Source organism: Salminus brasiliensis, chromosome 12 (genome assembly GCF_030463535.1).
Source record: "Salminus brasiliensis chromosome 12, fSalBra1.hap2, whole genome shotgun sequence".
In the NCBI taxonomy this organism is placed as follows: Eukaryota; Metazoa; Chordata; class Actinopteri; order Characiformes; family Bryconidae; genus Salminus; species Salminus brasiliensis.
This window is the reverse complement of record NC_132889.1, coordinates 25,869,315-25,892,861: the sequence shown is the minus strand read 5'-3', so window position 1 is coordinate 25,892,861 and position 23,547 is coordinate 25,869,315. Positions and strand designations below refer to the sequence as shown.

The following is a 23,547-nucleotide window of genomic DNA, read 5'->3' as shown; positions in this document are numbered from 1 at the left end:
CTGCAATTATTACTGGTGTTTCGGTTGAAAGAAAAAGGCATGACTGACTTTACGGCGACTGTATGGACGGAGAAACCTACTTAACATACACCAATGTCATTTATTTAAAAAAGCAAGGAACATTAGTCTTACTATAAAAACTGTTTAAGTATCATTACAGTTAATTACAGTAATAAAAACAGCAAACAACAGAAAAACAGACCAATTATTTATTTAATAAAGATTTACATATGCCAAATTGGTCTAAAACAAACAATAAAAAAACATGTCTAAAATCTTGTGATGCGCTTTATAAAGACATACTGAGGGAACTGTGCTAGGAATCAGGCTATATATTCTCCACACTATACAATTACACTCTTTTTACAGTTTCACCGGGTTCTGTCTAGAATGATACGTCATATTCAAAACTGATAGCAGACCTTTAAAAGATGCACACAGACACACACCCACACAAACACACACACAGAATCTGGTTTAGTATGCATATGCAATGCTCACCATACGTATGCTAAAGTTTGTGATGTAAAACACTTCAGCCTTGGTTTTAACATACAGACAATGCAATTAACAGGAAAGTTCTCTCAGACCTGAGCGTAAGATCAATAAAGCGCTGTCTTCTTCACATACTCAGATTGGCACCATCAATGCAGCTAAACATAATTAACATGCAGTTCTGGCCTTTAAGACAGCTGTCGAGACGTGAAATCATAGTTTGACTACCAAGATGAGGTAGCTACATAACTGCAGCTTTAACTGAGCTCCAGCATTCAAATCACTCCTTCTTCACAATGCAAAGCACAGCTGAGTAGAGATGGCATATCAGGGCCAGTGGCTATCAGTATTGGGCTGTGTCGGCTGCGTGGTCATGTGGTGTAGCACGACGGCCTATTTTTTTTTTTTTTTAGATTCGCATCTCAATCTATCTCAAGTGAAGTGCTTCTGTTAACCTCTTTCCACAGAACCCTGTGTGGCCACCATTTCTACCACTGAATTTACATACATCTGAATATTCATAGATTTTTTTATTTTGTTACTTTCAGAAATGCATGAATAAGTGAAATAACACAGGAAGAGATGACAACAATCCTGCCTCTAATAAAAATGGCCACCTTCCACTAACAATGGGTATATTATTAACCTCTGTGCTCTTCTTGAAATACAAATAAAAGTCCCATACTACTTGTGGGTTATTGTGACTCTGATTGAAAATAAACATAATAAACGCTTAGCGAGTCAAACTGCTCTCTGGATGAGCTTTCACTTTTTTTTTTGCTCAGAGAAACCCACCGTATCCAGGGTGCAACAGTGATGATTGCTTGAATGCCCAGTGCAAGTGAAATATGACGTTGGGACAGCAGCACAAAAAATCACTTGCCCATTTGGCTTTTATATAGTTTATATTAAAGTGGGGATAAAGTGGGGATGGTGTTAAGAGAACAACGAATGTAAATTAGGCCAATCTCACTTCTCTTTATTATTTAACTCCTGGCCATTCAAACAGTTGTCTCATCCATTCATGCATCAACTCAAAACAAAAGTGTGCAGGAAAATGTTGGTGAAGCATAAATAAAGATGCAGCATAAACCATGCATAACTTACATAACTTGGAAATTAACCAATCTGTCGATTTCTATTTCACTGGCAAAATAGCCACCTGGGGGCCTGTGAAAGGAAGATTTTTAATGAAAACCTGCGCAGCAAATCCGCTGTGCATTGGGTTGGTATCAATATCAGCGGACACTTGCAATTTAACTGCCGGTGGTGTTGTGCCATCTCTACAGCAAGTGTGATTTTTAATGGTCATCGTTTTACTTTTTCAGATTTATTAGGCCCTGATGTCACATGTCACGATGTCCATTACTCCACTCTAAAACGAGAGTAGGACAACTGGAAGGCTTTTTGTGGAGCTGAAGGCTTCAATGTGGTAAATTCACCCAGTAGCAAGCTAGTTTCTTTTTTTTTTTTTTTTTTTTTTTACATTTACTGCTGCTCTGATCTGTTCTTGAACAGATCAAATCTAAGGAGATAAAAAAAAATATCTGGATTTACATAGTGGTTGGTGTGGCTGATGTACAGTTTCAGTACAGTACAGAAGATTTCATTGTCCGAGCTGCATTGTTTCAGTCTGGCGTGTGTGCAGCCTCTGAGAAATCCTTTCAATAGAATAGTCTTCACTAGCTGTAAGTCTTCATATCCTCAAACCAGGACAGAAAAACAGGCTGAATCCATATGGAGCTCCGTCCTGGCATAAATACAGACAAGGTGTGTTCCGCAGCAACTGAAGCTCCTTCCTTTACACATTGAAGTCTCTTCCAAAGTGTCTGATCTGGGCATCAGTCATAGATAGGTAGGTGGTCCTCATGCTGGGTGAATACTGTGCAGGTAGGGTAGAGAAAGAGAGAAATAGAGAAAGCAAAGAACTTCCATTAGCTACAACTCAAATGCCTTAACAAGCTTAGGGCCCTGAGGATTCCAGTTTTATTCTTCCCATTTTTCCACTGAATTTTTCTGTGATTTGATATTTTTTCCTACTGCTGAGAACCAAAAACGATTATATAGGTAAAAAAAATAAGATGCCTGTATTACTTAAGCTAGGTTCAGTAGAAATCTGAAGTAAATACTTAAACCTTTCAGCATAAAAATGAGCATTTTACATACTTTCCACATATATTCTCACTTATGTAATATATTATTTGCCCTGCTATTCAGTCCTTTGTAGCACAGATTTCCAACAATCAGTCATTGTTTTTTTTATATTGTTTTCATTAATCAATGTTCTCTCACTACAGTGCCCAGCATGCATCACACAAATATGTTAGCCACTGGTCTATAGTGCTACAATTAGTGTTCCTCAGACAAGATTCTTTGCATTTAAAAACAATTTAACTGTAGAATGGCTGCACACAAGTATATACCAGGGTGTGGAAAATATGAAGAGGGGAATGCTAACACCTGAGCAGCTGGCTAGCACACTTGATAACATCCTCATCCTGCACATGGGAGATTGAGGTTTGATTCCCTGTCCAGATTCCGTGCCTGTGAGCAAAACAACTACCATTCTTATCTCTCTGAATGAGAGCGTCTGCACTCTAGGCACAATGTGTTCTATAGTCATGTGAAAAAATACAACACACCAATATAAAACCATTGTATTCTTTCAATATATTTAAACATCTGGATATTTAAAGAAATGCCTTTTAAAAATTTGTAAAATGTAATTAATAGAAGTGTAGTTTCTTGTAAGTTAGGACATCACCTCATTTATTACTCTTTAAAATACTGGATATTAGAATCAGATGCCGCACATCAGCTTGTTAAGAGGAAACTGGACAAGCTTTAGATCTCCTTGCACACCTCAAACATGTGTAGTCTCTTTCTGAAGCTGTACTTTGACATCAACTGTGGAAAGAGCTACTTGTAGGTTCCGTGATGACATTTTGTGATTGTTGAACACTTCTTTATGCATCTTGCAATCTGCTCATTTGGACCTGATGTGGTGCAGCTGATTCTAATTTTAGGCATTTTAAGCAATACATGTGGGATGCCCCACCTTTTTCTTCAAAAGAAAACTGCAAATTATTTCAAAAAGACCTTTCTTTAGTTCTATGTATGTAGTTACACAACCTCCATTTCACAGTGTTGTTGCAATTGTGATAAAATGTTCATATGTTTAAATATTTTTTAAAAGGTTTTCATGACTATGGTCCAGGGGGATCTATACAATAAATGTTCAACTCTGAAAATCTTTCATTAATAATTGTAACTAGATTAATAATTACAACTATGTAAAAAGACATCAAATATGCATTTTATCAAAACCAAGTCCCATGTGAAAATTAGAATGAAAAGCTCAAAGTGTTTATTTAAATAATAAAAAAAACACTAATGTTAGAAAAAAAAATAACACTAATACAAAAAAGGACGATTTTACATCACTGTATTTATTAAAACATTTGCAAAGCTTTTGTCTTCTGTTATTTATTTGTCTACTATTACATATTGGCATCGTCCAACACCTGGCTGTGGGTCAGTGTTTATTTATATTAAATCGGGTGGTGCTGGTGATGGAATTGAACACCTTCCACTCAGGTGTTGGATGTTAGTGTGAATGACCTGAGAGTATTAACTAAATATATAAAACAGTAATGAATAAACAATCAAATACATTGCCATTTTTTTATTTCTTCAAAGTCATTTTCATACTGAGTCATTTTTAAAACTGTGGCCCATTGGATGGAAGCTATGCTATTGAGCTTAGCAGTTAGATTAAAAAAAAAGTTATTTTACATCATTAAAGCGTTTTTCCTGGTTAATCCGGAAAATCTTACTCCAAAGACTACTACTGCACGACTTTAAGATGCAAGCATGAAGTGGGCATGTTTACAATGTATCATGACTGAAATAAATGATCATGTTCAGGAACTGGGTGAACAAGTATCAACAGCAGAACAGCAATTGTTGAAACTTTGCTAATTCTTTAAAGCTAGTTAAAAGTGCTAATTCTGAACTGAGGAACAGAATTGCCAAATTATGTGAATGTTGAAATTCTGTGCGATTGAATGGAGTCTAAAGTGACATGGTGGTTGTTTTTAATAAGGCGTGGCCACAAGATAATATACTAAGGCAATAAATTTTGTTTATAGTCGCAACAAAATAATACTGTAAAGGCCAAAGAATTTATTGATTATATAAGATAATATATTGATGCCACAAGATAATATATTATGTTAATTCAATTCAATTTATTTATATAGAGCTTTTTACAACAAATGTTGTCACAAAGCAGCTTTACAGAGATTCGGGTCCAAGCCTCTTTTGAGCAAGCTAGTGGCAACAGTGGCAAGGAAAAACTCCCTCGGGTCATAATCATGCAGTTAAGGCCGCAATAAATTATCTCATGGCTTCAATTTATTATTTTGTGGCCACTAGAAACTTAATTTGTGGCCTTAATGTATTATCTTGTGGCCAAGCATTGTTAGAAACAACCACTATGTCTCCTTAAGGGATAAATATGATTGTGTGTTTATGGAAATTCCATTTTCTGCAATTCCCTTAAAATTCAACAGTGGAAACCGCAGGACCCTACAAGCTCTGCTGCTGTGAACTGGTTTCAGCTTAATCTCAGTGAATGAGATCTGGATGAGGGGTGCTATGCTGTGTGGTTTTTTTTTTTATCAGTGTGAAATCCAGCGTGTGATCAAGGACAGGCAGATATGTTTTCAGGAGCAGTTCAAGCAGAGATGAAGGGGTTAGTCGGGGGTGCACTCTGAGACAAAACAAACAGGCACAACAACAACAATAACAACACAGCAGGAGGTCAAAGTTCATGTGACTGAGAAGTGCGACTTGCATGAATAATTGAACCCAAAGCAAATAAACTTCTTAGCAGTGCTGTGAAGTATAGTGATGATGATCAAAGAACAAAGTACACTGGTGCATCAGGTAATTATAGCCTGAGGGGAGAACAGTACGGAGACAGAGAACAAAGGCACGAAAAGGAGACACTGTACGTGTGAGGGAACCCACTTACTTACTGTTTCTAAATGTCTGGGGATATAAATCCAGATATGACGACAAAAGAAAGGAAAAAAAAACACTCAATTAGCTGCAAAGTAATATTCTGTGAAAGGAGCCTCTTTCAGTCGGTACTGGGAATGAAAAATTAATGAATCTGCCGTGCATTATTCTTGCAGTACAATCGTACAATCACATTACAATACTATATGCTTCTAGGAATTATGTTTAATGGATCAAAACATAATTTAAAGGAAGCACAATGAAAAAGGTAATGGGACTTTGGCTTCAGCAGCTGCCATCCCTCAAAATTAAAGTGGTTACAAACTTCTAGATGAGATCATTTATTTAATATTTAATGGTCTAATGTTTGAAATCAATTCACGAAAAATGTACAAAAGCTACTGATAGACATAATATCCTTAAAAGCTTGAATCTCAAACTCAGTGGCACCAGTCGTTTTAATGATTTGATGCATATGAATGCTTATGATTATGCGTATTTAAAATAGGGGTGAAACGATACATTCAGCCCATGATTCGATTCAAATTGCGATACTTGCTTTGAGCCTCAACTCTTAACGAAATATTTTCTATATGTTTTTTGTGTTATCTATTAATCAAATCAGGGTTGGGAGGCAGGAGGAGGGATGCATGGCAGTGGTGGAGTGAAGTGCTGATTGATGCTGGTTGTTTAATGTTCAAAAAATACAACTGCATTAAATATTGTCATATTTCCACAATGCCTATCTCATATTAGCTTTGCAATATCACAATTTTAAAACAATCTGAATATAAATCATAGGTAGTTCCTAAACATATATAAAAAATATTATTTTATAGGTCAATACGCATCTAATATAGTCTAATATAGTATTAGTATAGTATCCAATATAGGATACACAAAACACTGTATATTTGCATAACAAGTATTAGATATATTAATTTGGGAAGAGATATAGATACAGAGATGTGGAGCACTCTCTTCCTTGAAAACAGCACAACATCCACCTTTACAGCACCTCTGTGATAAAGTGTATTGCACTACATCACGCCTAAATCCAGAGAGATCCAAAGAGCTAATCAATGCTCCAGCAATTAACGTGGACCGAATTAGATTACAAGTGCTCATCCCTGACTGCTGAAGATTCATCTCAGGTTCGGGGACTTGTACAACACTGCTGAGCTATTACCAATCCCATTACAGCCAGAGATCAGGTCAGAGTCAGTTTTTAACCAATCTAATTAATGCTAATTGCATTTCTTGTCATATGGATAAGGTGTAGGTAGTACACTTAGTATGTTAATAAAAAAATAAATAAAGAGATGTGCAAAGAGAGGTTAGGCAGATTCTGGAAAGGCAAGGCACATGCAGCAGCAAGAGAAAAGGAAGCTCTGGCGTAGGAGAGAAAAAAGGAGGAACAACCAGCAGAGGGCAGTCTTTCACCAGTTCTAACAGAATGATGTGTGTTTGTCGGGGGAATCATGTCAGTGCACACAGAAGTAGCCAGTTGTTTTGAAAATGATAACGCTTGCCTGCTCCATGCTGGGTCACAGTTTTACCCTTAACAGAGACAACAGAACCAACATACCGAAGGTGGGGGTGAACCTCGCCCAATCAACGGCACATTTTCATATCGAGGGTTTCCTCCAAACAGCATTGACTGATTCCTAAACAACAAAGAATAGAAGAAATGAAGAAATGGCTGGTCCATGTAAACAACTCCAAAAAAACTAAATACACCTTGCTTTAAGTCATCACTGTCATACAAAAACCCTCATAATACTGAATTTGAATTTAACTGCAGGTCTTTACATTGTGTCCAAATTTCAAGAGGAATGAATCAATGAAATTGCCCAAAATGACCCAAAATATACAATACTGCCCTTCACTAAAGGTTTACCACAAAGAAGGTTTTTGAAGAGTGAGCATTTCTGAACCACAGCAACTCATCCATGAAGTGGCCAACCACTGAAAGTTACAGAGCAGGGTCTTCGAGTGCTGAAGCACATAGTGCATAACAGACCCAACACTCTGCTGATTCTATACATATACATATGTATACATATGTATACATAAAATACATACGTATTCTAATCCATGCCCATAGATTTAAAATGGGATGTCACAAAAGCACCTGTAGGTGTAATGTTTTTGTGTCGCAGTACTTTTGGCGATATAGTGTACTTTGAGTATTTCTGACAGGACTCAGCTTATCTTTCTTTCTAGGTATAAAGGGCACATTTTGCCTAAATAATCATGGGGCAGCTTTCTTTCCCAAGATATTATTGAAAAATATCTTTTGGCCTAAAGTGTGGTTTAAACACTAGCAAGGTTTGCGTGTCGATGATGCTGACATTACAGCAAGGGGATTAAATGATGACGTTTGGAGGCTCTCGAGTGGTGCTGCTGCCTGGGCATTGATTCCATCATCAGGGGATCATAGGTTTGGTCTAAATCCCTGTAATGCCACAGTGATCCACAGCCAGGAGTCCCAGAGAGCATAATTAGTCTCTCACTGGGTGGGTGGATAGGCACAGGTGTCTGACTTAACAAAACTGGCAGTTATTTCTCTCCTGCAAGCGTGTTAAGCTTTTCATTGACATGTCAGCAGCAATTCAAAAGATCATTTGACTGGCTTCATGTGACTCGAAGGAAGGATTCTAGATGCTAGACCTCTACCTCCAAGCACTGGTAGTCTCTTGCGATAGCAAGTGAGTAGGAACTTGGAATGACTAAATCGGGGAGAAAACTGGAAAATATTCCCCTTAAAAAGCTCATTTTAGCTCTTCACGTCCAGACCTGTTTTTTTTTTTTTTAGAGCTGTGCAGCTGTGTCAGAGGCGCCACAAACAGACATTACTCACAACCTGCAGCAGTGAGGCATGTTCTCAGAAGGTAACAATGCAGTTTAAATATCAGGAGTTATTCTATTTTCTATAAAGTTCACCACCGCAACAGCTTTCACTCTGGAATTGATTGGTAAAAAAAAAGAAAATCTACCATGGAAATGCTACAATTTACCTTTGGAAGTACCTTTCTTTGTTTTTAAACCAGCATGTCATATTACATACATGCTAAAACATCTTACTTGTCGTATTAATGCTGATTGTAGTATTAATCAGCAGCATATGTTTCCTTACTTATGTTGCTGTGTTAATTTAAAAGATGCAAAAATCGGTGGAACAGTTGATACTCAGCATTAAGGTACTTATAACATCCCCAATTCCCTTAAAAGTTAAACAGACAGTGTCAACGCATGCTGTAATTTCACACTGGTCCACATCACACATATACTCACATGTACTCCGCTGTTGGTGCGGTCGAAGCAGTCTGCACCGGTGGCTGCAGGCTGGTCTGGCTGCCCAGGCTGCTGCTGTAGCTGCAGAAGCTGTGCACCTGAGCTCGGCTTGGGTTGTAGGAGGTCATGCGCCGCGCCTGCGGATTAAAGGGGTCCTCCTCGTCAATATCGTCATAGTCCCTGTCCCTGCAGAGTGAGGAGAGGAGAACTCACATCAGTCGACTGCAGGGGGAGTGCTGCGAACACTGAAACGAGCTGATGTGTCTACCTGCTGGCCATGAGGATGAATGCTCGTGGAATGGCGCACAGCATGGTGCAGAAGGCACTGGCTGCCAACAAGGAAAAGAGGCACAGATAGAGCAGGCCCTCCACGCCGTCATAACACACACCCACTAGAGCATCCAGGTAGTCCTGCAGGGGTCATGATACATGCGGAGAAGTTGATTTAGAGTGATGGTTTGGAGGGAAACATAGTGCACCACGAGCAAGAGAGAAAGCTTACCTTATGCAGGCTTCGACAGTCCAGCAAGGCAGTGAGCTGGTGCAAGTTGAACTCTGTGGAGTTCAGGAGGCGCTGAATGCCCAACAGATCCCTCTGATGAACAAATGAGTGACAATTGCCTAATGTTATGTATGTTATGTTTACATGAACAATAAGCAAATATACACTCATTTGTTATTGCAGCTACATGTTTAATGGTAATGCTAATGTTACATTTACTGGCCATTTAGTCAGAAACACCCACCATACAGGCACACTGTTGCAATCTGTTACACTGTAGTCAATCTGTTGCTAAACCGTTGCTTTTCCTTGTTTTATACAAACATTCAAAACACTGTTGAAAGTATAAGAACTTTGATGAACGTTTGGAGGTTCTTCAGTTTGAAACTGTGAAGGAACCTCTTAAGATGCTCTGAGGGCATCCTGTACAAAGACTAGGTTTAGTTTTTATACTTGTTAGGTCCTACTAATCCCAAATAGGAGAAATTAAAAATGCACACCAAGCAAAAGTCCAGGTCTCAGGAGGTTAAAATACCTTAAGCGGTTCCTCCACAGTTTCAGATTGAAGAACATCCAAAAGTTCTTCAAGTTCATCTTATACATTTAACAGTGTTATAGAGGAATCTCAGAGATATCTAACAATGTTCTCTATCCTGTGTTAAAAAGTACAAAAGTGAAGCTACAGTCCATAACAAATATATCCAAACTACCACCAAAGAAAGTAGTAGAGAATAGGGTTATATAATATAACTACTGCATACAAAGTGTACCAACAAGCTGGGTGTTTCCAATAAAGTGCCGTTAAACTGCTCTTACCTCAGCGGTGGGAAAGACAGAGAGGGAGAACTGCAACAGGCCTTGCACCTGAATCTGCATGGTGGTCAGTGACCTCTGAAAGATAGTCAGAGACTGCAACACAGAATAAGAGTAATGTCATAATCAAACACTCTTAGACATACTTAAGCCAATCCTCCCTGTAATCTGAGATCTGTGTGCCGCCAAGAGAGAGAGACAGACTGCACATATCGGCCTCTCTCTCTCATCCCAGCTATGAAATGTATTTAAATTTTGGATTTGTATCGGCTGATTGAAAGTCGGATTACAATTATCTGCTTACGCTGTAAATGTAACTGTAAATCCTTTAATGGTTACAGTCTCCATCTGCGTCTTGCTACATGCCTCAGGCTCATGCATTTTGCCCCTGAGTGGTTTACTTAATAAATGTTCGAAATGCAGTCTAGTTTCAACAACCTAAAAAAATGCCTGTAAAAGCTTTTAAAGGAATCCCACAGGCGCTCTATAGAAGCCAGACAAAGCTAATTACTACAAACCCACAGACTAAAAGGATTCCCTTTGATCAAAGTTTATTTCCATATCGCCTTTAAGTAATTAAATTAAGCATGCTGATATTTTAACCGTGCCATAATAATGGGTTTAACATGGAGCTTTTTTCACAATTAACCGGTACAATTATGCCATAGGCTCCTAATAATTGCCCTGCTTGGGATGCCTGAGAGGAATTCATAAGCAGGCAGCTTACCAATTCAGCAGTCATGACTTACCTGCTGAAAGGGATTGGGCAGCGTCTGGCTACAGTAAAGGTAGTAGTGCACTATGTCTGTAAGGCATAAAAACAACATGAGAACACTTTCAGAAATCTAAAAGAATTTGAATTTGAATTACTAACTGTTCTTCATGTCTGCTTATTTTAATAAACAGCCAGATGTATAGTTGTATAGTTACCCATTGGCTTGATGCCTTAATCAATTTAAGTCACAATTACAGACAAACTAGTTACTAACGTTACTAAACTAATAACACACAAATACCTGTACCATTAATGTGTTTTTTTTTTGAGTACATTAAGTTAACATCTTCAGTGTAGACTTGAAAAAGTAAGTGAACCTCTATGTTAATAAATTATCTAAGAGCTAATGGACAAAAGATGTTTCAATTAAGGAGATAAAATTGGAAGCGTGGGTTTCACAGTGCTTTGGCCATTAAATAAAGGTACATAAAACCTGGTTACTGGCAGAAAGAATGGTTAGTGTGAACAATGCCTCGATGCAAACATTTTAAAAAAGACGTCTGAAGATGTTTCATGGACGCATGAAACTGAAAAAGGCTTCAAAACCATTGCTAAAGACCTGAGTGTGCATCAGTCCAGACTATCCATAGGAGTGTCCATCCAGTTTAGATCACCCTAAGAGCATAGGCAATCCTAAAAGAGGTGAGAAAGAACCTTAGGGTAACAGCAAAAGACCAACAAGATCTACAAACTGCATATGTACACCATCACACCTTCTTTGGACACATGAGCCGAACCCAATACTTGGAGGGAAAAAAAAACACTGCACACCAACACCAAATCCCTTTCTTAGCTGAGAAGCTTTGCGCAAGGAGCATCATAGATTGGGGCCGATTTGCTGTGTTTTGCCTGGGTGCTTTCTGATTATTGAGAAAACAATGAAATTAAAAGTGTTTTAAACCTTTTATAGGAGAGTACAAGGTCAGCAGTCCATGACTCCAAGCTAAAGAGATGCTGGGTGATGCAACAAGACAATGACCTAAAGCACACAATTAAATCAACTGAAGAACGACTGAGAAAGAATGGATCAGAAGTTTTGGAATGGCCAAGTCAGAATCCTGACCTTAACCCTATCGAGATGCTGTGGCATGACCTTAAGAGTGCTGTGCATGCAAAGAACCCCCAGAAATATTGATGAACTGAAACACATTAGCAGAGAGGAATGTTTCAAAATGTATCCTCAACATTGTGTAAGTGTTATTTGCAGCTATTGTAAACTTTGGTGGAGGTGTTGGCTGAGCAAGGGGAATCTATAGGTTAGTCAACCGAAGTGTTCACTTACTTTTTCTAGCCTGCACGTTGGATGTTCACTCAATGTGCTCAATAAAAGACATCGACACTACAATTATATATGTGTTAGTTTAGTAAGATTGTGTTTTTCTATAATTGTGACTTTAATAATGATCATAACATATTTTTGTATTAGTAACCAATGCAGAAATTCAGGCAATTTTAAGAGTTCACTTACTTTTTCTTGCAACAGTATGCTTAAAAGAGTGTGTAGGAAATAAATGACTTGCCTTCACTTAAGAAGTCCTTGGTTTCATTCACGATGAACTTGTCAGGAGACACACAAAAGTCACTGGTGCCCTAAGACATTGCAAGTAATGTGTGTTATAATTTAGCTGATCAATATAGGAAAAAAAAAGTTCAGGGTTCAAGCAATAAGTTTGGTTCTAATTCATTTGATCAGTATCAGACAAAACATTGTTTATATTAGAGACAAACAATCAGACAAAGGCTGTAAGTAAAAGAAAAAGGAAAAAAGAGAAAGAGACTTAGTAATATAACGATAACTGTATACATAATTTCCCTCAAGCATTTAAAAACGGATGTGTGTAAAAGCATTTACGAAATGCTGTGTGTGTTGTGGAATTCGTACACTTGGGCCTGATTTGTTTATATCAGCCTGCTCCAGAACTGTGTAAACCCTGTAATCTACTTTACTGGCCGCAACAGGACCGTGCAGTCTGCTTCCACACACACAGGCTGGTTTAAGTGTGCAGGGCTGATGGCCATGCTTAAGCAATTATATCCTCTGTGCAACTTGGAAAGTTCTCCGTCCTTGGTAAAAACAAGCCAAACCTCTGCACTGAGCCAACTGTCTCCCGGGATACGGGCACAGAGAGCAAAAGGAGTGAATTTCTTGAGAGAAACTGACTTCAATAAAAAAAAGAAATCAGGAATTCATCAGTATGCAAGGGCACACACTGCCTCAACTAAAATGCGATCAATAAGAGAGGGAGCAGCAATTTGAATTTCAATTTTTTGATTTTGCTCAATTACCTCGAATCTTAGTCATCACCAATTCCCAAACGTTATCTGAAATCTACCCTACCAGCAAGCAGCAAAAACCTGAGAGTGTGAAGAAAAGCATACACCAAGACACATTTTTGCTTCTCAAAGAATGCAATCGAGGAGAGTAATAAACTACTAAACATACTAAAAACAACACAATTGACATCCACAAGGCCATTATACAATGCAGTACAGTAACCTTAACACTATGAAAAAAAACACTAGGTAGAGGGAGAACAGAAGTACTGTTTAAAGAGGAACATCTTCAGAGGAGACTTGGAGGAGGAAAACAGAGGTACAGTCCCCAAGAGCTAGGGCAGGCAACTCCAGAGTTTATAGAGCTGAGAAGAGTATAAGTATAAGAGTATAGGAGAAGAAGCTTACAGGTATACAGGGGCCAGACCACAAAGGGCTTTGAGAGTAGTACTAGTGACCAGTAAAGCTAGGAGAACAGAGGTGATGTGTGAACCTTGTTTCTTGTAAGTAAGCACTTCTGCTGCTGTGTTTTAAAATAACTGAAGTTTGCTAATGTTGTTGGCCAGGAGACCAGAGAATTTGGAGGCACTAACAAATGCTTTGGCACCAGCAGTAGTGAGTAATGGCCAGAGATGGGCAAAATTATAGTCAAGTCAAGTGGGTTTTCAAGTCATTATAAAATAAAATAAGGAGTTTAAGGTTAGTGACTTAACATGAGCCACAAAGATAAGTAAAGAATCATAGTCATAGTGAAATGGGGGGGTTGCACCCTATTAACAGTGCCTCAGTTTTCTTTGTGTTTGTCATTCATCCAGAGTTCTAATTTATGGATGCATGATGCCAGAGCCTGGAGTGGAAAGTTGGACGTTAATCTTGTGCTGACATGTATCTGGAAACTGTCGACATAGCAAGGGAAACTGAGATTTCAGCTGTGAATATTTTGGCCAGAGGGTAACATGTAAATTATGAAAAAGGAGACCCTGAGGAACCCCTTGGATAACAGGTGCTGTAGACAATATATGTTTACCAACAGTAATTAACTGCTGTCTGTCTGTGTGGTAGGAATGGAAACAATCTAAGGCTCTTCCTGAAATGCCAATGGAAGACAGATGGGAGAGAAGTACATCACAGTCTACTGTATTGAACGCAGCACTAAGATGAAGTAGGAAAATAATGTTAATGGTGCCACTACCAGCAGGAGGCAAAAGGTCATTTACAACTCATAAAAGAGCAGGTTCAGTGCTATGCTGTGCATCTAATTGAAAAAGTTCACAGATTTCTATGACATATGCTTGAAGTTGAGCAGCTTCCACTTTTTCCATTACTTTGTCAAAGAAATGGAGGTTGGAGATTGGTCTGTAATTTGCAAGGCAAGTTTAGTCAGAATGTATTTTTAAGGGCAGTAGGGACAGAGCTAGATGAAAAACACGTTTTTATTAAATGCCATTTAACAGAAAAGATAAATTACACATAAGCCTTGAGAAGGGAGGCTAACACAGGTTAAGCTAAATAGGAGTGCACAACAGATCAGCAGCCAATGTATTATTCACAAATAATAAGGAAATGTAATTACAATCAAAAGATTATTATAAGTGATAATTGAGTGTCCTTTTAGTGATGTTAGTATATTAATGCTAAGCTAGCTAAGTCAATGCAGTTTGGTAGTTCTAGATTAACACATTAATATTTGGAGCTTTGTATATGCTTTACATTTACATTTACTTATCCAGAGCGACTTACAAAGTGCTTTGCTATTTACCCAAGAAAAGCCTTAGCTAGTTAGAATAGGCTAATAATTTAAAAGATACCTCCAAGCTTAGACATTGCTAAACACAATACAATAAGGCGACCATAGAACTATTCGTCCAAGTAATCTCTGAAGAGGAGGGTCTTCAGTCTGCGTTTGAAGACAGCGAGCGACTCGGCCGTTCGGACACCCAGGGGCAGCTCGTTCCACCACTTTGGTGCCAGGACAGAAAAAAGCCTGGACGCTTGTCTTCCGCGGATTTTGAGGGATGGCGGGTCGAGCCGAGCCGTACTTGAGGCTCGAAGGGTTCTTGGTGCGGATCGGCTTTTGACCATTGCCATCAGATACGGAGGGGCTGGTCCGTTCTAGGCTTTGTAGACCAGCGTCAGGGTTTTAAATCTGATGCGGGAAGCTACAGGAAGCCAGTGGAGAGAACGCAGCAGTGGAGTGACATGGCTGAATTTTGGGACATTGAAGACGACCCGTGCCGCTGCTTTCTGGATGAGTTGCAGGGGCCTGATGGTGCGCAGAGGGAGACCAGCCAGAAGAGAGTTGCAGTAGTCAAGTCTGGAAGTGACGAGAGACTGAACGAGCACCTGGGTGGTCTCTCTAGAGAGGAAGGGTCGAATTCTCCGGATGTTGTACAGAAGAAATCTGCAGGACCGAGTTACGTTTGCAACATGACTTGAGAACGATAACTGATCATCCATCACTACACCAAGGCTTCAGTAGAAGGAGTGACCAGTGAGTTCTCAAAGGTGATGGCAAGATCGTTTCTTGGTCCAGCAGTTCCCAGGATGTACAGCAGCTCCGTCTTGCTGGGGTTGAGTTTGAGGTGGTGAGCAGTCATCCAAGAAGAATGAAGCTTTATATGAAGCTTACATATATTACATATGTTTTACATATATTTTACTTTGTATGTATTCACCCAATGACGCCCTGGTTAAATTAAGCCAAACCTATAGTCCACTATTGTGTCAAATTTGCAACCAGAGCCTGTGCAGTACAGACTAGAGGCAGAACCAGACTCGACTACTCATTTGGTAGACCCAACCCCTTCATCCAGAACTTGATTCCCAGTTTGTACAGTAAGTGTAATGTTTCAACAGTAAAAGTGCAATTCATGTACCACTTCAACTCTACCCCATGTAATGAATAAGAAAGTCCTTGATGGGTCCTGCAGATGGTCTCTTCCAGCCAAGGTTGGCAATCACTTCATTTCTAAGTGCAACCCGCCTTCATACATATTAGCAGAATAACAGTTTAGAAACTGATTTCTGGGGGAAAATAAAAGATATTAGCACAGGAAAAAAAACTAACTGTTGGAATTAGACACTAGACACGGAAGAGTAAAAAGAGGAAATGGAAAATGGGCTGCGTTGTTTTTAAACATATTGAGATGGGAAGAGCTAAGCAAAACCACTAGACCTGTGGCTGCTTCGCTTTTGAGAGACGTTGTGCTGTTTTCTACTGTCATTTCTAATATCTGACTGAATACTGGTTATTCACTTATATTCACAGCCAGTGACATATCTAGGGCTTCCAGAAGGCCCAGAGCGATGTTTTTTTTTAATGAAATAGGTCCCAATTGATGTGGAAATATGATTAGTTGATTTATCTGTCAGTTCTTGATCATGTTGATGGTTAAACCGATGTATTAGGCCTTCAGTTCTGCTTATATATCAATAAATAAGAGAACTTCTTCAGTTTAATTGAACTAATCCTGATTGGAGAAGTATTAGTTTGAAATGTTAAAAAACAAAACTTAAAAATTAAACATGATTAGTACTGTAATACTTGCAATAATCATTCTATTAAATAAACATGAAGTAAAGAACAGAAATCCTTTTAATTACTTGTGGTAGCAATCCTATTCTTTTCAGCTAACTCAAATGGATAGCACAGTGATCTCATTTCATATACCATACAATACCACAATCCCACAGATTTTTGGTTTGATACTCTGTCCAGACAGGAACTCCACGACTATACTGATTATACGCATTCTAACACCTAATATGGTAAGTAGGTCTCATTAAGAGCGTTAATGATGTAAAATATAAAAAAATAAAATAAATAAAGGTTAACAATAATTTTATGTCTGATTTAGCTATGTTGTGTCTATGAAAAATGAATCAATTATTCATTCTCATTTTTAACATGTAAAATTATCAGCCTTAACGGGCTCTTAATTATTGATTAGCGCATCAGCCAAGAAATTCCATCTCGGTCAATCCCCAGGACGAACAGTCCACTTCAGCTTATGTGAGTTGGCAGGTGTCTGCATCTGGCCGGCACTGCTGTAGGTCAACAGGAAAGAGAAACTAGCTATGCTTCCCAACCAGACAGCAGAGCCAATTGGGCTTTTGTGGGCTGCCAGCAATGGATAGCTGCAGTACTGTCAGGATTAGAAGTTGGGATTTGACCTGCTGGCAATATGAATTAGACTTCTTCGCTAGCTGCACCAACTAGCTTGGAGCCTGAATTTCAGCATTATTATGAATTAAAATGACTGCTGACTTGATGTTATTCGACATGGGAATACATTTTGGGTATCTTGCTCTCAAAATCCCATTATTATTTAACCCCCAAGCTAACAATCTCATGTAATTCCACTGTGTGTGCAAGGAAAGAACAACTACAGATGTATCTGGTCTGTGCACCATTTGCTCCATCATTCCCCTTCTCATATCTTCTGCAGAAAAAAAAACATTTTAACAATTTTCTGCAGAAGATATGATAATATTGTCATTGTGGACAGAGCAGAATTTATTGGCTAAGTCACTGCTGGTCACCATATGCTACATAACACAGAATTACCACATCAAATAAATCTGCAAATATATAACTGTCTGGTGAAGAACTCCTGGCCACGGATCATATTTAGTCCTGATGATAGGCCCACTTTCAGCACTTTCATGCTGCTCAGGACTCCCAAAGGTGTCCAAACTACCATTTTAAGGAATAAATACTATAACATATTATACTATACTATTTCAGTTGCCTTTTATTATTACTTTGAATAAAACAAATTAATAATCTTTCAGTGATCTGAATTTCCTTCTGAGAGTGGTCACACAGCTGTTCAAATACAATCCCAGTGCATCCAACAATAAAGGTAGCATAGTGCCTTTTAGGGGTAGTCAACATAATAATAAAACAATACTTTGAGACTTTTAAGGCAATATGTAAGATAAATACTACATTTAAACACTAACAAAAACTGTGTACAATAACGCTATATGTTTTTTTCCTTTTGCTAGATTTACTTATTACTTATAACTTTTAATTATAAATTTAGTGTAACAGAGGTAATTTCATTGCATATTGTGATAATCTTTAGTGTATCTGTTACTCAGTGATAGAAAACACAGTTGCACACAGAAATCTCTAGTTCCATATGCTGATGCCTGTGGGTATTCTAACTATTCTGAAGCCAGAGGCTCTGAATGCATCACTAACACCACATTAGGTAAGATAGAGAAAAGTGTTCAATGTTATTACAGAAAGGTGTCTGAGGATAAGATTTCAAGATAAATGGCAAATGCCTTTCTTTTCTATCTCTGTCTAGTTTAACATCTCCACCATGTCCTACTCTGATATATCAGAATGGCCATGAGACCAAGAACAAGTCACTGAGAAGCGACAAAAAACAAAGCTAGTTATTGAAGATTTGACAACCTACTGAACTGAACTGAACACAAAAAACACCACATTCTTTCATGAATCATACCATGCAAAAATTGTCTCATCCACATCGATTTGCACAAGTGTAATTTGTTGGAACGTGCAGCAATTACAGTACTTCATCGCATTCATCTTCACACAAATTAAATCCGGAGGAGACCTGTTATTTTCTGTAATTGACTACAGGGTAAAGTACAGCTGTAGAAAGAGTGATGATGATTGCTTCCCTTGCCGTTTGCCTCTAGTGGAAATATTTTGGCGTGTTACGTCCAAGCTTGTAATGTTTATGTTACACATTTTAGTCTACGTGGGGTTGGACAACTAGAGGCAGCAGGCTGGAATCAATGTGCAGGGATAATCCACTTTACTCGGGGTGACCAGCTCTTGCTCTTGTCCTCCTCTGACCACACTTAAAACTCAATCCCCTGGAGAAACAGGCTTCTTCCACTAGCCACAGAGTCAATGGCTCGTGTCTGATGGGTGACATCATTAATGGCTTGCTGCCTCGTCGTAGTAGATCTGGCTCTGAAGGGGTAGTTTCTCACAGCGACCAGGAAATAGAGCAATTACGGCTGGGTTAACTCAGTGCTTTGGAAGCTTGGGAGGTAAACCAGTGGAACAGGAAGAACGCTTTAAGGGCTGTTTTTCTACATTTTTCTTGTATTTACTTAAGGCGTTTGTGTGGGTTTGTGTACCAAAACCAAGTCAACCGTTTTCCCCTCTTGTCTATATTACTTCTATTCATCTGTTGGAATTAGACTGTTTGTTATGGTCCTTTTAGGAATATGTAAATAACCTCTTTTCTGTTGGGCTGTCCTCAAAATGCAGCCCAGTCTTGAAACTCCTCATGAATTTGACTTCTTATATAAACAAAGATTAAAGGCTAAACAGTGATCAAGTGTGGGTTTTTATGACATCACAAAAATATAAAGATATAAAGATTTTACAGCTTTATTTTGGGTAGGGGTGTAGGAAAATATCACACAGTGTTGATTTTTAGTCAACAGTTCACATGCAAAGATTGGTGGCAGACAGTGGCTCATTCTGTGTTGTGTTGAAATCCCAACCATTAGACAGCAGTGTTGTACTCTGCATATAGATCCCACTGTTCTAAATGCAAAACAAGTAAACTTTTAATTTACTCAGATTTTATGCATATAATGATGACCTGCTGCTTGTAGTATCGTAAACAATATCTCATATTGAATTCCAACCCCTGTATCGTGATATGTATTGTATACCCAGGTTCCTCAGGCCAATACACAGCCCTAATCTTCAGACATGAGCAAATGCAGTAGCTTTAAACATATTAACATCTAATCTTTTTACTGATGAAGCAGAATCTGTTTTGTTTTGTAAGGAGTTTTTCACCCCTAAATTTTACGCCACCATTCTAACGCAGCTCACGGTGTGAAAACAGCACAGCTGTGCAGCTGCAGAAGCTCAGCGGATAATCCATCTCTATGCAGATAGCTCAGAAACCTGGCGCCAGTAGCGCATCCATAATCCAAATACCGTAGCCAGTGTATGTATACACACACAACATGTCTGAAGTGTGTGCGTGGGATGGAGAGAGTGAGAGGAGAGGGAGGAGATGAGGAGGAGTGGTAGAGCGGAACTGAGGCGAGAGCAGCAGATTGTCCAGCTTAGCCAGTGAGTGACCTAGAGGACAGAGGTGTTTACAACAATAAGCCTAAGGGTTGTCTAACCCAAATGAGCAGGGAGCGCAGCTTTGTAATCTGCTTTGGTAACTGGCATGAACCGTGGAGAAACTCAGACTAACTAAGGGAATAAGAGTCGGTGACTGAGCCTCAGTAATCTTCTGAGACTGTATCTTCCCCCCTTACTATTGACCTAGAAACACACATCCGCTTTGTTCTTTCCAAAAAGGAAAGGAAATCGAAGTTGTCCGGCTGTGTGATTAGACAACTTACCACTGCAGTGGCCGTGCCCACTCCTAGCGATGCCCAGCTCAGGATCATGGTCAGCACACCAAATGCCATAATGCTGCAACAGAGAACCAGAGAGAGGGAGAGAGACATTGGTACACAAAACACAAACTCTCTCAAGCATTCCAAACATTTTAGAACCGTTCCTCTCCTTACAAATAAGAAAAAAAGGGAGCACACATACACTAAAAGCAAACAAAAAGGGGGCGAGTGAGCGTGTGTGTGCATAAATTAGGCCGAGACAAGGAAAGAGAGAGGGAGGGAAAGAAATAAACAGGGGAAAACGACTCCCTGATGGGCACAAAGAGGCAGTAGAGATTTTCTCAAACCAACTCTCCTGCCTGATGATGGTCTTAAAAGCACCAATAAAAGTGGGTTGGAAGCACTTAATAATTAGTTAAGGACGCACACACATGCACACACATATCCCGGCACAGGGATCGATAGGCATTAGTGAGGTAAGTGGAGAGAATGGGAAGAGAGAAAGAGAGGCAGACAGAAAGCTGAACGCATGTGAAATGAGAGAGGGAGAGAATAAAAGAGCTAGCCAGCATGCTGGAGACGTGCTAACCACACAGCCATTTCTAACCCGGCTCTCAGCGGCTCCTTTTCATGCCGTCACTGTGTAACACTATTACTCACAGTTAAAGCTGGACAAGCAAGGACAAACAAGGTAAGAAGGACACTGCAACTGAAGAAGCAGCTAACCAGAGCCGCACAGGACTTGGTGACCACAGAGCAGGGAGAGCAGAATGAGGAAAGTGCCTTTGGAGGAACCTTCAAAGCCTTTAAAAAGTGTTTTCAAAGGTGAATAAAACACAAACTTTAAACTCAATAGAGGAAAAGAGAAGAGAGTTTACAATGGTGCCTCTGCAGTACTCAGCACCACACCACACATACAAGGCAGATCTGAGGTCTATGTATCACATCGACCTTGTACCAACACTCACTGGCCATTTGATCTGTCTCAGGATGCGTATATCACATAGGAGCACTTTGGGTTTACAAATACTGTAAGACTGTAAAACTGTAGCCCATCAGATATTATTTGGGTAGAGGACCAATCCAAACCCCTCTCAACATAGTAAAAAAAAAATTCTCCAAACCTACATTTGCACAATTTGTTCAGACTACATTACAGAATTACATTATAACTGGCCAGGACTTGTCAAAATGCATTAAGCTTGATTAGATGTTCCTTTTTTAACATCTGATGTTGAATTTTGAGGGGAGTGACTAGGGTTCAACTGATATATAAGATGGCTGATAACATGCCAGAAAACTTTTTTTTCTTGGCTGTGGCATCACTGGGATTAAAAAAATGTCTGATCTCCCAGACATTGTTAGATATGTTAGATGTAGTTGTGCTACAGGAGAACCTAATATCCACATTGAATGGCACTTAACAGGCCATTAAAATAAGCATTAAAAAACATAAATGTAAAATGTCCAAATGAATAGTCTTTTTATGAAGAGGACTAATAAAAACTCTGACTAAAATAATCAGCCAATATTATTATTATGATTTTAATTCCAGTCATGCCCTAGCTTTCATATTTACTCCTTACAGATGTACAGATCAAGACTAGTGTTGATACACTATATGGACAAAAGTATTCGGACACCTGCTCATTTATTGGGCATAAATTGTTTGGAGAAGTGGTGGCTTAGAGCACCACTGTGTGCTCACTGTCACTGTGTGTGTTTGATCACTAGTGTGTATGTGTGTGTTCACACAAATGGTGAATATGGTTGTCTTGCCTTGTTTCTTCATTGTTTGTTCCAAAATCAAGGTTATTAAAAATAGTTTATCCTGCTTTTGTTGGAGTAACTGTCTCTACTGTCCAGGGACAGCTTTCAACTTAATTTTGGAGAATTTTTGTGAGGATATGATTGCTTTCAGCGACAAGAGCATTAGTGAAGTCAGAAGGCTGGATAATCACATCAACTTCAGAGAGTCCTATACTATTGACTAAACTTGCCTACAGGGACTAGACAAGCTTTGTGTGTAGCAATAGGTGTCAGCAATGGGTGGAGCCCAGTAGCTGAAAGCAATCATCAGAAGGGGTGTCCACATACATTTCTGTATTTCCCAACCCTTCAGCAGTAATCCATTCCTGACCAGAGGACCACAGTTGCTTGTTTATGTATATGTTTTGTTGAGAATGGTCCAACACTCAAATAATATCTGGTCAGCGCTGGTCTTCAGATGCCCCCTTTGCAATAATGGAAGAGATGGGGAGTCACTCAGATACCATGCAGCAACAGATGGGCTACAGTCAGTAAATGTATACAAAGTACCTTATCATACCTTATAAAGTAGATATTCCTAACCAATAACTGTGCAATTCTGCACATACCTTCACCTCTCCTGTGAAAACTGGAAAGGCACTGTGTTCACAGACAGGTCATGTGGAGATCTCTGCTACCTCATTCATTATGCAGAAACGTGAGAAATACTCACAGTGTGAGCAGCCAGCGAGACTGCTTTGCCAGCCCCAAACAGGCCACCAGGCAGATAACCAGGTCTAGAATCAGCAGCAGAAGGTATGTCAGCCATCTGGAAGAAGCAGAATAGGACAGTAATAATAAATCGACTTCTTTCATAAGCATGGAGTAACACCTTGTATAGCACTTATTGTATAGCACTTAAAAAAGGGTCCAGTTCATAACCCACTACCACTAGGGCTCCAAATGTGCCTGTATGTGTGTTTTACTGCACTTTCTGGGCAGTTAATAATTTAGCAGAGCAAATCCATTCACATGAGTATTTCATGAGCTAGAGTGTGGTCTGAGAGAACAGATGCTGTGTACAACAACTCACTCTGACAGCGCGTCTCCTCCCCTGCATGTGTATTCATCTGTGAGCCAGTGCATCTGAGCACTGGCTTCTACAGTGAAAAATGATGCTACCTGATCTGGACCAAACATGTGTTCAAAATGGCAGCCGTCCAAAACCTAGTCTCTGGATCTGGGACAATGT

At 39.2% G+C, this 23,547-nt stretch overlaps 1 protein-coding gene across 2 annotated transcripts in view; it reads right to left on the bottom strand.

Annotated features, from left to right (window-relative positions):
- Positions 1-195: 195 nt before the first annotated feature.
- Positions 196-23,547, bottom strand: part of ttyh2l (tweety homolog 2, like) — a 53,809-nt gene continuing 30,457 nt past the window's right edge. Inside the window, exons 5-14 of one of the 2 annotated variants that reach the window (XM_072693579.1) lie at positions 23,029-23,124; positions 20,550-20,622; positions 12,428-12,497; positions 10,882-10,937; positions 10,136-10,228; positions 9,320-9,412; positions 9,086-9,228; positions 8,818-9,003; positions 7,109-7,187; positions 196-2,377 (exon numbers count right to left, since the gene is read on the bottom strand). In XM_072693579.1, the coding sequence (XP_072549680.1) occupies positions 2,297-2,377; positions 7,109-7,187; positions 8,818-9,003; positions 9,086-9,228; positions 9,320-9,412; positions 10,136-10,228; positions 10,882-10,937; positions 12,428-12,497; positions 20,550-20,622; positions 23,029-23,124 (970 nt within the window). In that variant the 3' untranslated portion in view covers positions 196-2,296. Of the gene's footprint in view, positions 2,378-5,537; positions 7,188-8,817; positions 9,004-9,085; positions 9,229-9,319; positions 9,413-10,135; positions 10,229-10,881; positions 10,938-12,427; positions 12,498-20,549; positions 20,623-23,028; positions 23,125-23,547 lie in introns of both variants that reach the window. The other variant, XR_011980687.1, reaches the window with a different exon arrangement.